We start from the raw sequence: 18,383 nt of genomic DNA on the forward strand, positions 1-18,383 counted from the left end.
TTCAGACTGAAGTGATTCTTAGACCTGTTGAAAGTAAGTCTCATCCCATTGGTTTCTGAATGCATGTAAACTGTTTGGAATCCTTTTGTATGTGGGGATGGCATTTTTACAGGCATTCTAGAGGCGGAATGGTGCTTAAATGGTAAACTTTTTGAGTTCAGACCAGGCTCAAGAGCTTAGGAGAAATCCTTGCTGAAGGCAGGATCCAGTCACAGCAAACTTTAAACAGCCTCTTTTGTTGACACCAAAGTGTAAAAATTGTATCAGTCCACTAGGAAAGGAAAATATCTGAGCATTTTAATTAGAATAAGTACAAGCCATCAAGCTTGTTCCATTTAATGTAAATTCCAACTAATCATCAAATTGTTAAATGCATTCAATTATGTACAGCCACATCTTTGCTAAAATTCATGTTCATCATCAAATATTAATAAGTTACTAGAAGTTGACACTAATTAAAAAATAGCCCCAGTAAAAATGTAGAGTACAATATTTTAGTTGAATATAAAGGCTTTTGAGAAATGCTTTGTACAGCTGCAGTCTTGTTAATTCTCCTCTTTGGTTCTCTGTTTTCTTGCAACTTAATTCAATGCATAGTTAAACTGGTTTGCAAATTTCTCATGCTTCTTCCGGTCCATTCGATTCATTGCTTTCACCACCCGTTTCATGGCCTCTCTGTAAGAAAAAGCAAGAGGTGGATGAAAACAAGTTAACAGCTAAGTTGATTCTATATGTAGAGTCATGGGAAATGTTTATTAATGTTAGCAAAAAAATGGAGTGGGGTATGATTAATCACTAATCAGACCTCTGAGCACTGCACTGATGAGGCAGAACAAATCTGTCATGTTAACTAAATTAGCTGCAACAATACAAATAGTTTAAATTCAACAGTGGCTTTGTTAACAGGAATAAACAAATTAAAGTCTTTCAGTTTAATGGTTGTACATTCTACCCTCATTACAGCACCATCCTTGGTAGACAAACCTTTGAAGTGAGATTTTCAAAAGCACTTAAATGGCTCAGGGGCACAAGTCTCATTAGTTTTCATTCACGCTTGTGCTTCGAAGGCACTTCTGCAAAATCCCACCTTTGAAATTCTAGAGAATATGCTTTTAGAAAAGGGAGAGACTATGCAATGCAGAATCAAGAAGTTTTATCATAAAGAAATTTCTTAGAGTAGTTTTTCTTATCAAAAGAACATTTACTCTACAATACCAGAACTCAAAACTAGGTGAATATCTTATTTAGAGATGCCTTTTAAAGGGCTTGCTTTTCAATTAAAAAGACACACTTTATTGCAACTTCCTTTCAAAGGTTCCCCAAATGTTTTACTACTATGTAAAGAAAAGGAATTTCTTCACTCCTCCCCCATCCCATTTTTAGGATGGAATATGGCAGCTATTTAACTCCCACAAACACTACAATACCTTAAAAGAAAGTGGAGGAAAATACCTTGTAAATAAATGGTTACCAACTGTGACATTATGCCCCATATTCTTCACAGAAATATTGTTATGATATGAATATGGCGTAACTAAGATATGTTTTATGCAAGATAGGTCATGTGAGGTATCATTGGAAAGGTTATGATTTACTGAATGTGATTATCCAATTTATATGCATGTATAATTTCTGGTTCTGAAGCTAGAAATATTGACTATGTAATAATTACAACTGTGTTTTCACCTGGGGAACGTCCACCAGACAGTATGCAAACAGCCTGGATGGGCCTGAGAAGTTTCCTGGGCTGCTGCTTTGACACTGCAGGGTCAGGTGATCATGTCACCTGGTACTGGACAGCATTTTGGACTTCTGATATTTTGCCACTGAAATGGGGTGGGGGTCAAGCTAGGAAACAAAGGAATCCCACCATATGTAAATTGTATTTAAGGCTGGAGAGTGAGTTAATCTTGGTTCTTCTCCACTTCCTCCCTGCCTGAGAAGGGAGACTGCTGAAAACACCTGAAGAAACAAAGGAACTAAACTTGGGGGGGGGGGGGGGAAGGGAAGGCGGGCCTGAGCCCGGTCTGGGAATGGCCTCTGGCCCGTGAAGGATATACCTGGAGTTTTAAGCTGCAAACAAGAGCTGTCTGTCCACAAAGAAATTCTGCAACCTGCTTAAAACAACATTTAGGGTGAGAATTTATTATTTGTAGTCCGTATTCTTTAGTGTATCAAGCTTAGTTTGCATGTTTTGTTTTATTTGCTCAGTAATGTGCTTTGTTCTGTTTGCTATCCCTTATAATCACTTAAAATTATCTTTTATACTTAATAAACTTGTTTTTGTTTATTCTAAAATCCAGTTTGTGCAATTCATAACTGGGTGGGGGGCAAAAAGCTGTGCATATCTTCCTACACATTGAGGGAGGAAGCGAATTTCATGAGCTTACGTTGTAATAGATCTCTACACAGCATAAGACAATATAATTTTGGGTTTACACTCCAGAGGGTGTGTGCACCAGAGTGCTGGGCAATTCCCTGAGCTGAGTCCTGCTACACAGAGCTGATTGCAGACTCTGTGTGATTCTACAGCTGGGTGTGTCCCTATCTGTGTGTGCGCACACAGCAGGACAGGGTGAGGGAGCCCAGACTGGTAGAATGGAGTGGGGTATGATTAATCACTAATTAGACCTCTGAGCACTGCACTGATGAGGCAGAACAAATCTGTCATGTTAACTAAATTAGCTGCAACAATACAAATAGTTTAAATTCAACAGTGGCTTTATTAACAGGAATAAACAAATTAAAGTCTTTCAGTTTAATGGTTGTACATTCTACCCTCATTACAGCACCATCCTTGGTAGACAAACCTTTGAAGTGAGACAGGCTCAGTGGGACCCCGATACATCAGGTGGCACCCCGGAAGGGGGGGTCCAACCGGTCACATCTACCTTTCTGTAACTGTTGTTCTTCGAGATGCGTTGCACGTGTCCATTTCAGAATATGTGTGTGTGAGTGTGTGTGTGAGAGAGAGAACTTTTTCCCTCCGCAGCACCAGTTGAGGCAGCTCTGTTGCCATACACCACTGTGTGCTGGTATGAAAGGACAGAGCTGCCCCGACCCCCTCAGTTCCTTCATACTGGATAAACTCCAATAGTGAGAGGATGGAGGGTCGTGGAATGGACATGTGTAACACATCTCAAAAAAAACCAAAACCAGTTGCAGAAAGGTAGGTAACAGTTTTTTCTTCAAGTGCTTGTATGTGTCCATTCCACTATAGGTGACAAACAGGAAGATAAACATGGAGGTGGGAGTCAGAGTCTACCTGAACAGCAAACCGTCCGAAACTGGCATTGTCCTTGAACTGATGGGAAATGGCATAATGAGAAGCAAAAGTGTGCACTGATAACCAAGTTGATGCTTTACAAATGTCTATGATCAACACTTGCTCCAAGAAAGCTGCTGAAGTTGCCTGTGCTCTAGTATAACGTGTCAATACTCTATCCGTTGGGGTTATATTAGCCTATCAGTAGCATAAATGAATGCTACTGTAGCAGAATGAATGAATGAAGAGATACAGGATGAGATTCTCTGAGTGTAAACTGGTTGGCCCATTATGTGTAGAGCTTGTTGGATGGGACGGAGCAGGTGGCCATGGTCCTGAGAAATCACATCTGGATCCAGCGGGAGAGACAGCAGAGGCTTAATTAACAAGGTCAGTGGGGTCAAAAATGATCAGGGGAATGGAACAGCTTCTGTATGAGAAGGAATTAAAAAGACTGATTTTTCAGCTCAGAAAAGAGAGCTGACTAAGGGTGGGGATATGATAAGAGATCTATAAAGTGTGACAGGGTCGGGCCAGATGGCTACAGGAGAGTGACAGAAGGGAGATATGTTAGCCCTAGGTTAAAGGGTCCCTTTTCCCTGGGTAGGGTAACAGGGAAGGTTCCAGAATAATCAGGAACCTTCTGGAAACAATTAAGACAGATAGGCTGATTAGAACACCTGCAGCCAATCAAGAAGCTGCTAGAATCAATTAAGACAGGCTAATCAGGGCACCTAGGTTTAAAAAGGAGCTCACTTCAGTTTGTGACATGTGTGAGGAGCTGGGAGAAAGTGGCACTAGGAGCTGTGAGAACATGGACTGTTGGAGGACTGAGGAGTACAAGCATTATCAGACACCAGGAGGAAGGTCCTATGGTGAGGATAAAGAAGGTGTTGGGAGGAGGCCATGGGGAAGTAGCCCAGGGAGTTGTAGCTGTTGCACAACTGTTCCAGGAGGCACTCTAGACAGCTGCATTCTACAGGGCCCTGGGCTGGAACCTGGAATAGAGGGCGGGCCCGGGTTCCCCCCAAACCTTCCAACTCCTGGTCAGACACAGGAAAAGTTGACTTGGACGGTGGGTTCACAAAAACAGCCAAACTGAGGGCTGCCGTGAATCTCCGAGGTGAGCAAATCCGCCAATAAGTGCAAGACCCACCAAGGTAGAGGAGGAACTTTGTCACAAAAGTCTTCACTAGTGAGGAGAAAGTGAATAAGGAAATGTTATTTATTCTTTCTCATAACGCAAGAACTAGGGGTCACCAAATGAAATTAATAGGCAGCAGGTTTAAAACAAACAAAAGGAAGTACTTCTTCACACAAGGCACAGTCAACCTCTGGAAATCTTTGCCACAGAATGTTATGAAGGCCAAAAATATAACAGGGTTAAAATAAGAAGTAGATAAGTTAATGGAGAATAGGTCCACCAACGGCTATTAAGCAGAATGGTCAGGGATGGAACACCATGCTCTGATAGTCCCTAGCCTCTGTTTGCCAGAAGCTTGGAGTGGATGACAGGGGATGGATCACTCAACGATTGCCTGTTCTGTTCATTCCCTCTGAAGCACCTGGCATTGTCCACTGTCAGAAGACGGGATACTGGGCTAGATGGACCATTGGTCTGATCCAGTATGGCCAGTCTTCTATTCTTATGTCATGTACCAGCATTGTTGGAGCCATACTAGTGCTATAAGAATGACACAAGAGTGGTCTTTTTTGACTTTGAACAAGATTCTGGACAGCAAGGAAATAGGAGGGAAGGTGTACAGGAGGGGGTCCTTCCAGGTTAGCATCTGTCAATGAGCCTGGGCTGAGACCTCCCCAGGAACAAAATGGATGGCATTTTCTGTTGGGCTTTGTTGCACACAAGTCCACCTGGGGAGTCCCCCAGAGTTGGAAGATGGATCTGGTGATGCCAGAGTATAAAGCCCACTTTTGATTGAAGAAGGTCCTGCTCAGATGATCTACTAATATGTTCTGCTTTCATGGAAGGTAAACAGCCCTGAGATTAACTGAATTGGTTATGCAAAAGTCACAGAGCTGAATTGCTTTTTGGAATAACTGGGTTGACTGTGCTCCTCCCTGTCTCTGTAAAACATAGCTGCAGAGTTGATTGTTAATTTTAACGAGTGCTTTCCTACTATAAGTGGGAGAAAAGCAGAACAGACTAGTTGTACAGCTCTTAACTACCTGGCATTTATAAGACCTATTAGATCTTGAGATGACCAGAAACCTTGAGTCTGCAGGGACCCCATATAAGTCTCCCATACCAGGCCTGATGTGTCCGTGTCTAGAGTAAGGATTGGCAGCAGGGGGATAAAAAGGACCTCCACTGAGACTTTCAGAGGGTCCACCCACTAATCCAGAGACAAAAAAACTGACACTGGCACTCGAACCACCCTGTCCAGATGGCAACTTGTGTCATACACAGACACCAGTCATGTCTGCAACTTTCTGAGATGCAGCCTGGTGTGTTCAGCCACATAGATACACATGGCCTTGTGTATCTATCATCTGTACCAGTTTTAGAATTGACTTGTCCCAATTTACTAGGAGCATAAATGGTGGATTGAATGTGGACAGGATAGTGGATACACGGGATAATACCTGAGCCTCGGACCAACCTCTGATCAACCAGTCATCCAGATGTGGAAAGACATGGACTCCTGATTTTTGTACCACAGCCACACATTGTGCAAAACCATGCAGCAGCTGAGATACCAAATGGGAGCATCATGAATTGATAATACAACCCATTTGCCACAATGCTGAGAAGCTTCTGATGGTTGTGTCATATTGCAACATGGAAGTAAGTGTCCTTTAAGTTGAAGGCAAGAGTACCAGTTCCCCTGTTCCAGGAAGGGAATAATCGATGCTAGAGTAACCATGTAGGTTCTTCGGGAATTTGTTCAGTACTCTCAGATCTAAAATAGGCCTGAGACCTCCTTTTGCTTTGGGGGTAAAAAACTTGTGGGAACAGAAACCTCTCTCACTGAGGCCCAACAAGACTTTCTCTATGACCCCTGCCTGAAGAAGCAACTGGACCTCCTGTTGGACAGTGCAGTGAGTGGTCCCTGAAGAGGCCTGGGGAAGGAGGATGGGAAAGAGGGATAGAAATGAACTGGCAGGAATATCCCAGTTCTACTATGCTGATGTTACATGTTACAGTGCAGACCCACTGATCTGATGTTACATGGGCCAAAGAACGTAGGAAGTGGGAAAAGCGATTTGCAAACAAAAACAGGTAACAGAACTATGGTAACTGGTATGCTGCTCTCCATCAACACATCGGAAGGTCTACTGGAGGAGGTGGCTGGACAGGATGTGCCCACTGATGCTGAAGAGAAGGACAGTGGATGTCGTCGTCACCTATAACTCCTTCCCTTTTTTTTCAGCAGATCTTGAGACTGGGCAGTAAAACCCTGGTGTCTGCATGGGAAGTTGAGGAGGAAACTGTTTTCTCTGTCAAAGTACAGATTCCAAAAGATATTAATGCTGTCCTGGAATCTTTTAAGCTATAGAGCCTATCGTCAGTCTTATCTGAAAAAAAGAGGGACCTCTGAAAGGGAAGTCCAGGATGGTCTGCTCAACTTCTGCGGGGAGCCTAAATGACTGTAACCATAAATATCTCACAGAAATGGCTGATGCCATGGTACGAGCCATTGTGTCTGTGCCCTCCAAACTATTCTGGAAAGCAGTTCTGGCGACTAGCTTGCCTTTATCCTGCCACTACTACAAATTCCTGCCTACAGTCCTCTGGTAACTTGTGTTTAAATTTTACAATGTTATCCCAGAGAGTGAAGTCATAATGGCTCAGGAGTGCCTGACAGTTTGCAATTCTAAGTTGCAGACTCCCTGTAGAATAAAATTTGCATCCAATCAAATCCAGCCTCTTCAAATCTTTGCCTTTTGGTGTCGATGCTTGATGTCCTTGTCTCTCCTGTTTGTTAGCAGCTGCCACTCCCAAGGAACTTGGGGAAGGATGAGAGTACAGATGCTCATATCTCTTAGCAGGGACATAGTACTTCCTTTTGCTTTGCTGGGGGGCGGGGGGAGAAGAATAAGGAGAATGGTATCTGCTGGGCAGCCTTATGTGGCTCCACAATGGCTTTGCTAATCAGTAGAGCCACAGTGGCAGAAGCTGCCAGTACCAGAACGTCCACCATCTTGTGAGAGCTTTCATGTACCTGCTCTGCCTGAATGTCAAGAACAGAGGCTCCCCTTCTCAATAGATCCTGATGAGAAGTGGGGTCCTCTGGCAGTGGAGAATTGCTTGCCACGTCAATAGCCTTGTTTGACAACAAGGAAGAGGACACCACAGGATTCTGACGTAGGGGCTACTCCATGACTTGTGGTGGGGAAGCCAACTGAGTGACTTCTGGCTTCTCGGTACTGAGATCAGTACCAGGTTGCAGAGGATGGTGCTCTCACTGCCAATGTCACTGGATTGCTCTTGATGACAAGGAATAAGATGGTTGTCGGGAGGCCCTAGTGGGAGGAGTGAGGCCCAGTGTCCAGAATGGCAAGGGACCCATCCTTGACTGGACCATTGCCCCTTAAGGGAAGGTCAGTGCTGCAACTGTTGCATGACCCATGGTCCCCAAGTCTCTGATGGAAGGTATGCCCTCTGTCTTGGATGGGGCACAGATGAATGTATCTGAGTTTCAAAAGAAAGAATTCGAAATGTCTGACAACAGTGGGGGAGGGGGGCAGAACCAGCTGGGACTTGAGGATAAGTCGCCAAAACCTGGAGATGGCAGTACTGGGGATATCATTGGAGGCTTGCCTTTCGATTGCACTGGCCTTTATAGAAGCTTGGCAGATAACGGTACTGTGCATCCCTGATGCAGGCGCTGTAGGCATCGCTACTGATTGTAAACCTTTTTGTACTTCCAGGGATACTGATATTGTGAGGTTAAGCAAGTCCCTTGCGGATGGTTGGGAGTGCCAATGACTGATGGCTCTGCCACAGAGATATTCAGGGGCATCCTCAACAGACCTCACACAGACTCCGGAGGCAGCGATCCCTTTTTAGCTGAAGAATGCTCCAGCGAGTGACTCTTGACAAAATGTGTCGTAGAGGCTCTGCCTTTATTTGGCTTTGGCACGAACACACCCAAGTGAGATACCAAGCTTAAAGAATGGACGAAGGAGCTGAAGACATCTCCAGTGCACTCCATACCGAAGCTGATGTAGTTGGGGTGCTCTCCAAGTGAGATGAGTCTGATGATGGGTGAAGTACTGCATGAGTAAATACTTGAGGCTCGCTACTTTCTTTGAATGGGAATTAAATCCTTTACAAATGTGACATTTGTCACTTATGTGGGATTCTCCCAAACACTTGTCATTGACTGGCATAGGTTTAGCACAAGTCCTGCAGGACTTAAAATCTGGTGAGTGTGGCATCGTTCTGGTACGAATCCCAGTATCAAAAGATGAAAAACTTCCAAAAAGACCTAAGACTAAAATATATTGCTAAAACTAACTTCAACTTAACGAATTCCTAACAACAATAATATATGATAGGAGTGAGAGAAGCACTTATGACAAGTCTGAGATTGCTTAGACAGCCATCAATGGGAGCAAGAAGGAACTGAATGGGCTGGGGGCAGATCCACCCTCTTCTACCAGCACACAGTGGCGTGTGGGGACAAAGGGCACTCAGACCACCCTGATGGGTACCTCTGAGGGAAAAGAGTTCTCCAACAACTGTGCACGTGGTATGCACACCCAGCCACAGTGAATGGACATGTGCAAGCACTCGAAGCATATCTAGCAAGGTAAATTCAAGTAGGCAGGATGGATAATTGTCCACATCAGGACAGTAGAGCTAACACCCCTATACTTGCAAGAAGTAGAATGGGATCTTTAGTGACTGCTGGTGGCCAGGACCAATGTTTCATGCCTGGAGTGGTGCCTGCTGTGCACAAGCAGTCTCCTTCTCCCCCACTCTCTCCTGTCTCTAGTTAAATCTCTGTTCTTTTTAAAATAAACCTACATTTATTTTATCAGGTGTCCTCAAGTGCTATGCAGTTTACAGAAGCAGTTGCACAAGGTAAAACTGGTAAACCAGGGACACTGCACCTCTGGATACAGAGGATCTGGGATTTCTGTGAGTAGCCAAAAGGAGTACTTGTGGCACCTTCTGAAGTGAGCTGTAGCTCACGAAAGCTTACGCTCAAATAAATGTGTTAGTCTCTAAGGTGCCACAAGTCCTCCTTTTCTTTTGGCGAATACAGGCTAGCACGGCTGCTACTCTGAAACCTGTGAGTAGCCAGTGAGGGCTGGATATCACAGGGGAATGATTCAAAGGGACTCAGGGAATGGCATACACCTATTGTGACCTGCAAAGCGAAGTTAGGGCTGGCAAAAACCAGAGAAGAGTGCTTGAGCGACTGAAAGACTGGTGGTATTAGGGAGCTGATACACAGCTACAAGAAAGACTTCCTCACTCTGGAGGCAGGAGGTAACAAGGTGATTTGCAGTCCTAGGTGCCTTGAGAACCATCACAGTCACATACTGCGTGCTAGGATACGTACTCTTTCCAGACTTCAGAGTAGCAGCCGTGTTAGTCTGTATTCGCAAAAAGAAAAGGAGTACTTGTGGCACCTTAGAGACTAACAAATTTATTAGAGCATAAGCTTTCGTGAGCTACAGCTCACTTCATCGGATGCATCTCAAAACCATGACTAGGGCTCCTAGTACTATGGTAATACAAATAATAATGAAAGGTGAGGGTGACTGCAGGATGTGTTGTAGAACCAGGGCGTGGTCTCCAAGCTGCTCATTGAACTCAATGAATAAAGGGCACCCAACATTTTGCAAGGTCACATCTTTGTATTATTCTGTTCTATCTGGGTGTTTATACCAAAACTATCTCCATGGTGGCTGAGCACCATGAGACACACTTTAATTGCCCCTGTGTAACTAACTGCTTCACTCTGAAAACCATTTTGAAACCTCTGAAAACAGAAGAAACTTCTTAATACTGCTTTTAAATGGACAGGGTAAAGATCTTCTCAGCAGCAGTTGTAACAGACATCAATATTCTGAAATAAACACCTTGAAAGTAGCGTCCCTTTAACAAAAACTTTACCAGCAAAGTTAACAAGGAGTGTAGCTCTGTTCTTGCCAGAATAAGAAAAATGGGATCATGGTTTTGCACTTCAAATATTATCTAATTGGCAGGAGAAAAGTGAGTCTTTAGCACTGCACAGTGGCCTTGACACTTTCATGTCATGTAGGTTTTACATTAGCACCACTGTGTTGTGCGATACTGTAAATGAAATGAGATCCCACTCTGACGATCTGTGTGCAATTTCACTTAACTTTATTGGCAGACTAGAGCTTGGGTTTATCACCTGTACATTTCAAGTAATTTGGAGTTGTTATAAAGAGCCAAGGTTATCATCTTGTTTAGTGTTGCAAACCATGAAACCTATTAAAACATGACAGGTTTGATTCCCCACGCCTGGCACAAACACACACTCAAAATCATTAGCACGAAGCATAGTAAACTAAAAGCAGCTTTTTAAATTTATTTTGTAAAGGCTGATGTGAAATTCTGATTAGCAGAACTTTATGGCTTATTGACTCCTCAGGCGAAGACCAGATAATATGAGAATCTCACAGAAAATGTGCCATTTTTTGACCAAAAGCCAGAAAAGCAATGTGGATTTTTTTTTTAAAGTTATTATACCCATTGCATCGAACAAGGGAAAATGCAGAATTTTAAAACAAATGCTGTCCCTTGGATGGTATTTAACTAACACAGTCTGATGTTCAGGGTATTTAACTAACACAGTCTGGGATCAGTGGTTTTGTGGTACTCTTGAATTAACAACTTGGTTACTCTGTTTCACTTGCATTGGTCACACCAATCAGGGTCTGAAAGTTTCTAGGCACATACAACTGCTACCCTGTTTGAAACATGCTGAAGTTTCTCTCACCAAGTTCTTATATAGTACCCATCATCACAATATCAGAATGCCTCACAAGAGAATAATCTCTGTAAAAAAAGACAAAGGTCTGATTCCTCCTTAAACAAGTCTAAAACTAAGTAAACAGATCTGTAATTCAGGATGTTGGAATGCAGCCTTCCATTGGAAGTCTATGACAGCAGAGAGAACTCCCTTGTTTGTGGGCATGTCTTCAATGTAATGTTAGCTCAAGTTACTGACACTCAAGTTAACTTCCTTCGAGTTAACCTAGCTTGAGTGAGAGCAGTAGATGCAGACAGTAAGTGAAGGTGATAATGACCACCATTGGTCATATACAAATGACCAATCTTTAAATATATATGTGCAGATATATACATATACACATATATACATCCATGCACACATTACTTATTTTGGCATCTCTGACTAATTTGCTCTCTTTAAAGAGAAATGTGCCAGCCCATACTCCCTCATCCAGACAGTTTCCTATGCAGTTGGCAAAAGTGGCCCCAAGAGCACCAGAGGACAGCAGTGACTGCCTGAATGCAACAGGTTGGAGGAAATGGGAGAGGAATGGAAACAATATTGTGAATCTCCACCCAAGCCTCTCTCTCAGGAGGGGATGAAAACTCTCCAACTCTCACTTCTTTGGAAGAAGTAGAGAGAGACAGCAGATTCCCCTCGTAGAAGCACTACAAAGGCCCACAGGGCAAATACAGTAATTTGGGCTGGGGACAGAGGCTCAGCTTCACTGCTTGCTGGTTGGCACTGAACGCTCCAGCTGTGTGCTACTCTCCTGCATCACCTTTTCATCAGGTTGGCACAGCAGAGGTGCTTCTCCCCATGTCCCTGAACCTGAGGCTGGGATGAGAACAGTAGCAGCACAGGTCACAATGCTTCAGTTCCCTTAATGTTGCTTGTTCTGCTACTAGCACAAGAAGATGGGACTTGGGCTATAAAAGTGAAGAAAGATTCTGGGGGGAGGAAATTTGGGTGAGAATGCAGAAACTAGCTATAAGTTTCAAAAATAAACCAGCCACAGGGTAATATTTTAAAAGGTGAAGTTTAGGGGGAAAATTCAGCCAAGTCTCAACCTGTGAAGAGTGACTCTGTAAAAGAATACCAAGGGGTTCCATGTTTTGCTGGTGATTTTCAGATCCCAGCTGTCCAATTTAAAGGTTTTTGCCAGCCCTGCAAACACAACCTGTGATCTGAAAATCAACCTGAGTTCTCTCTGGGACTACTAATAACGATTCTTTAACTGATATTCAGCTTATGATTCTGTTGATACATGAAACAGAGTAGGCTCCAGCTTCCTCTCCCATAGCTGCAATGGATTATTAGGGCTAACAAGAATAAACGCTAATAAATTTATTTTTGTCAGGTAAGTAAGCAGCTAGAACTCTGAATACATGCTAGGGGCAGATCTGTTAAGAAAGGCTCTATTTTCACCAAGTACTTTTCAGACTATAATGACATTTCAATTACAATGGAGAGTTACTGAGCCTGATGAATACTAGTGCGTAAGAATTAACAGAGGCTACTTGTAATTTTATTCTGGGTGTCTGAATGCCCAGCATGTGTCTTGTCAGCTAAGAGTTCAGGGGAGATGAGCAGTAACCAACCTTTCCTCCCAGCCTTGGCTGCTTTGGACCAAATTCTTATTTATCGCGTGACACAGGAACAGGTTTAAGTTTACTGCATAGATCTGTACAGCTTTAATTATCTTTAATTGCTTATTTTACTAACCGGTTTACTGCACATTTAATGGACCCCAACGCCCAATTCTTAACTGAGGTAAAAAAGAGCAACAGCAAAGCAGTGTGTCAGCCTGCCATAAGAAACAAAGGAGTGACACACTTTTTCCCCCTCCTTGATAAGACTAGTAGAGAAATTGAAGACCATTTGAGACACATTTTCTTTAATCTTTTACTTCCCTTTATACTCTATAGCTTGACCTTCTTCTCTATCACTGCTCAACTTCACCATTTACCCTAGCCTACTGACCACTTTGTGCAGCCTGGGATGGCTAATAGGTGCGTAGCCTACCACCCTCCTTCCATGCCTTACAGATGATATCAGGGCCTAGTTGACTTTTTAGTCCCCTGCACAACCCTTCCCAGTTGAACTACTGCTCTGAGAAAGAATGGAGTCTAGGAAAATACAAAGCTTGGTTGTATTCTCTAGGATCTGGTTTGTCCCAGATCACAAATGTTTAACTGGGAGGTGTTGTACCTGTGTCCAGCTAAGGTATAGCTGAGGTCAAAGTCCATATCCAAGATCAAGAAGGTATGAGGGATGGCAACATGGGAGGCGAGAGAGAAGACATGGCCTTCCGGAAACCTAGCAAGTGGTCAGAGGTCGGGGGGAGATCAACCCAGAAACCAGCACCAAGACTCCACTACAGGCAAAAGCAAAACAGCTCAAAACATAAGCCCTTTTACAGGTCAATGCTGTTCACCCCTACCCCAGAGCACACTTCTAAATTGTTCATATGAAGAGGGACATCCCTTATTTTTAAGACTTACATTACGTCTAAACTACTGAATTATAAAGAAGTATTGGGCCACTTACTATAGTAGGGGTGGGCAAACTTTTTCGCCCGAGGGCCGCATTGGGGTTGTGAAACGGTATGGAGGGCTGGGTAGGGAAGGCTGTGCCTCCCCAAACAGCCTGGCCCCTGCCCCCTATCCACCCCCTCCCAATTCCCGCCTCCTGACTGCACTCCTCAGAATCCCTGACCCATCCAACACCCCCTGCTCCTTGTCTCCTGACCGCCCCCCTCCCAGGATCCCCTGCCCCTAACTGCCCCCTGGGACTCCACCCCCTATCCAACCCCCCGTTCCCCATCCCGACTGCCCCCCCCCGAACCTCCGACCCATTCAACACCCTTGTCCGCTGACTGCCCCCTCCTGGGATCCCACCCCTATCCAACCCCCGCCTGCTCCCTGTCCCCGGACTGTGCCGCCCCGTATCCACACCCCCGCCTCCTCACAGGCCCTCCGGGACTCCCATGCCTATCCAACCACCCCCTCTTTCCTGTCCCCTGACTGCCCCCAGGACCCCCTGCTCCTTATCCAACCCCCCCGCTCCCCTACCATGCTGCTCAGAGCAGCAGGAGCGTGCTGCCTGGCAGGAGTGGCGGGCGAGAGTGCTGGGGTGTGGCGAGCTGAGGCTGCGGGGAAGGGGGGGCAGCAGGGGAGGAGCTGGGGGCTAGCCTCCCCGGCCGGGAGCTCAAGGGCCGAGCAGGCCGGTCCCGCAGGCCGGATGTGATCCACAGGCCGTAGTTTGCCCACCTGTGTACTATAGAGTTACATCACAAATTCTGGATTATGAAACTGAGGCTAGAGAAATTTATCCCGTGTCATTTGGAACTCTTTCGCTCAAATCCTATACATCTTGCACAGACACAAGCATTGGCCAAAGAACAAGTACATTCTAGAGAGGAAGCACAATGCCACACAGCAGGAGTCTCAAGGAAAGCAAGCAGAAGACCTATAAATGTCCTTTATACAGTTTTATAAATGCCAACAGTAAAGTGTTCCCTGAGGAATAACCCTGTTCATTAGCTTATTGTTGCCCCATGCCCCGACTCTTGGCAGACAGAAGGCACCGCTTTTCTGCAGCGAGCTGTGAGGGCTTTTTCCTTGCTGCTTGTTCTGGTGGAAACAGCTACTAAAATCAAAATTTTAAAAAAGACAATGAAGTGGGGGTTGGGGGCTTCAAATAAGGTAAGTATCTTACTTTTTGAAGACTTTCTTCTCCAGCCGTGAACGAGAAGTATTAGCCTCCTGTTTCAAGTCTGTCAGATTTGGGTATTTCCTCTTCTTCCCTTTGTTCTTCCCTCCTTTTCCTTTTCCACTGTATCTAGAGGATCCAAGATCTACTCCAGTAGCTGCTTCAACCTCTCTCATGAATTCTGGGTCTTGCCATTCTGTTTAAAGAGGGAAAAAACATTTTAAAGAGCAGACAATCCCATCTAAAGCTTGCAAGTTTCCAGTGGTATTAGGGCCTGTTCACAAGGAGGGCAGAACCATGTTGCTGGAAGGATTTTAGTCTGAAAACTAGGTTATATAGACTAACGGGCACAAGAGGAATAATCTACAGCACAGATCTCTGGGAAGAAATCTTGGCCAAGATGATTGGGCATACCTCCTAATATCAACTGCGGTAGCTAGTACAGTTCTGGATGCAAGGCCTAAGTTAACTTCTTGTAAAAGACAGATTATTATTATTTAATCTAACGAGACGCTGCCAGTCTGAGCACAGGAGTTTATCATGTAAAGCAAGGGTCTCAAACTCAAATGACCACGAGGGCCACATGAGGACTAGTACATTGGCCTGAGGGCCACATCACTGACACTCCCCCCACCTGGCTGCCCCGCCCCACTCCACCCCTTCCACGAGGCCCCGCCCCTACCCCACCTCTTCCCTGCCCCCATTCCAACCCCTTTCCCAAAATCCCCACCCCAACTCTGCCCCCTCCCTGTAAAATAAATTTTGGAAAAATGAATTTTAAAAAAATTGTGCCCAGGATATTTCGTGTTTGGAGAAGAGTGGTTGCTTAGATATGCAATAGCATTTCCGTAGTCAGGAATTAAGATTGCTTCAAAATGCGTAGCTAATTTCAGACAGACTAGATAGCACAAACTAAGGAAAAGGAATTTGATCTTGTTCTTATCCTCCCAATATTGAATCTGGAAAAGCCTCACTTCTGAAATATCCCACCGTTCCAAATTTAAATTGTCTAAATCCAACTTTCTTCTTCCTACAACAGCAGTAGCATCAATTTAGCACTATCGAAAACTTCTGTTGATAATTTTATTAAAGCCTTAAAAGTTTCAGAACTAGAATAACCATTAACACTACTAATATTGAGTAGTAAAATAGGGAAAAGGCCTAAGTAACCTAGATAGTAAATAAACTCTTAGGGGAACGAAGTGTCATTACTTTTTGGTACAGAGCCTAGCATAATGGGACCCTCGTCCTTTACTGGGGCAATAGGTGTCATTGTAATATAAACAGGTAGGATTACGGTGTTGGTCAGGGCAAAATGGACAGTCTCTGTTTGAAGATAATTCAAATTCATGGGAAAATTAATCTTAAAATAGAAAAATCAAGTTATGGATTGGAAACAAACAAGTGCAAGTATAATTTTGAAAAGCAGCAGACTGACTAACATGCTAGAATCCAAGAACTCCAGAGTTCTAGTTCTCACTCTGCCAATAACTTGTCAAGTAATCTTAGGCTTGTCACCTAACCTTTCTTGAACAGTATCTCCATCTGTGAATAACAATAGCACAGGGTGACATTAGGTTTACTTAACATTTGTACAGAGCTTTGAAAAAAATCAAAGGTGCTAAATATTATTAATAAAGAAGCCTATAATTTCATTTGTATACCTAAAGTGGTCATGGACTATGACAAAATATAGGTTATGCTGTTTCAGGTAGGTCAGTGGCAACACATTTTCCTTAGCAGCATTAAAATGATACGGCTCAGGAGTATTAACACATCTATGCAGGGAAAGGATAGATCTAACCTATCAATTTTATGCACACAAAAATAGAGATTAAAATTATGCACAAACAAAAGGATGAAGAAAGCAGAGCTAGGTACGAACTGAGAAAGGGAAGTATAGAGGGAGAAAATAGAATCCACACAGTTGATAGATCAGAAGACTTCACAGAGTTTATTTTTTGAAGTGAAGGAATACAGAGCAGCACAATTCAGATACAGGAACGATTAATCCAAGATTAAGGAAAACTGTCTAAACAGTTTATCTCCCAGTAATAAGAAGGCGTCACAGTTTAGGAACCCAGTGAATGGAGCAATTGTTTAAACACAACGAAAAAATGCCGGCATCCAGTAGAGATGAAATGAGCATTTGAGTAAAATGAAGGAGCAATTTAAAAGCCTTTGAGAAAAATCAATAGAATGCCAGGGAAGAGCAGCCTTTTTGAGCATTGATGGGCCCCTAAAGCTCTTCATACATTGTTACTGAGTTTAGCAGCAGGGAAAAGAAAATTACACAGTTTGCAAGGGTAGACGGGAATCAATACTGTAGTTAGTAAAGAGATGCTATTTCACATCTGACTGGCCAGCGGCCTGCCTTCACCAGCTTGTCCTGATACCTGTTTGTTAACAAGTCACTAAGGGCTGAAAAACCAGATACTCTTCAGAGTTGACACAAAAAATAGGCACTTAATTTGCTCCTGTGTGCGAACTATTGGAAAAGGATGAACACTGCAGATTAGGGGGTCAGTGTAATCCCTCATGATTCATTGTTTCAAGGCCAAAGAGCTTAAAGCGCTGTTTTGCAAACATATGGCTAGAATCTAATATTTTAATCAAAGTATTAATTTAAAAAAGTGAGGCTTGAACATTATTAAAGATATCAGTAGTGACCGTACTGCCAAGACACACAATGGTCATTATCCTATGAACTATATTATTTTTTCATAATTGTTTTTCCATTCAGTCACATGGGGATAAAAATTAATCTACCTTCGAGTAGAGTGAAGAACACAGAAAACCAGTGATCAGAGCTAGCCTAAAAGTTTGTGATAAGTAGAGACTTCTTGGAAGTACCCATTACAAATTCACACCTTGAAATCAGAAGCAGCAAACATTAATTAGATATATATATTTTTAAATAAATGGAACCAGATTAGCTCCCTCAGGAAGTCTTTACAATCTGGCATCTATTAGAAATTACTAGAAAAAGGACCAATTTTGTACTTAAGAGTAAAATAAAAACAGTTTAATTTGGCAATGGAATGGAATTGTTTATTACTTTAGAACAATAAAGGCACCTTTCCTTGGCCCCCCAAAAGTAACATCTTATTTACTGTCATCCTTACAAACCTGCCACTCATTGTTTAAATACCCTGTTATTTCAGCATTACAAGCCTAGATAGGAAATGGACAGGGTTACTGGAGAAGGTGGAATTGGTGTAGGCTATTCCTCTCTCCCCCACAAAGTGTTGTTATACGTAACCAAAATATCCAACACTCTCAGTGTCTTTGTGCAGTGAATGAACTATACTCTTTACCATGATTGATCCTCATTTTGCAGTGTGTGGTCACTAATGTGTGGAATCACAGTTCCAACTGTAAGAACAAAGTATGTGTAGTATCAGGTGGGTTATTTTAGTCTCTAAACTACCTTCTGTTGTGAA

General features: G+C 43.4%; 1 protein-coding gene across 3 annotated transcripts in view; it reads right to left on the reverse strand.

The window, feature by feature from the left end:
- Positions 1-280: 280 nt before the first annotated feature.
- Positions 281-18,383, reverse strand: part of UVSSA (UV stimulated scaffold protein A) — a 103,419-nt gene continuing 85,316 nt past the window's right edge. For all 3 annotated transcript variants that reach the window (XM_038399924.2, XM_043512671.1, XM_038399925.2), the window contains 2 exons: positions 14,947-15,136; positions 281-675 (listed from right to left, as the gene is read on the reverse strand). In XM_038399924.2, coding sequence (XP_038255852.1) covers positions 582-675; positions 14,947-15,136 — 284 coding nt within the window. In that variant the 3' untranslated portion in view covers positions 281-581. The remainder of the gene's footprint in view (positions 676-14,946; positions 15,137-18,383) is intronic.

This window comes from Dermochelys coriacea, chromosome 4 (genome assembly GCF_009764565.3).
Source record: "Dermochelys coriacea isolate rDerCor1 chromosome 4, rDerCor1.pri.v4, whole genome shotgun sequence".
Taxonomy (NCBI): domain Eukaryota; kingdom Metazoa; phylum Chordata; order Testudines; family Dermochelyidae; genus Dermochelys; species Dermochelys coriacea.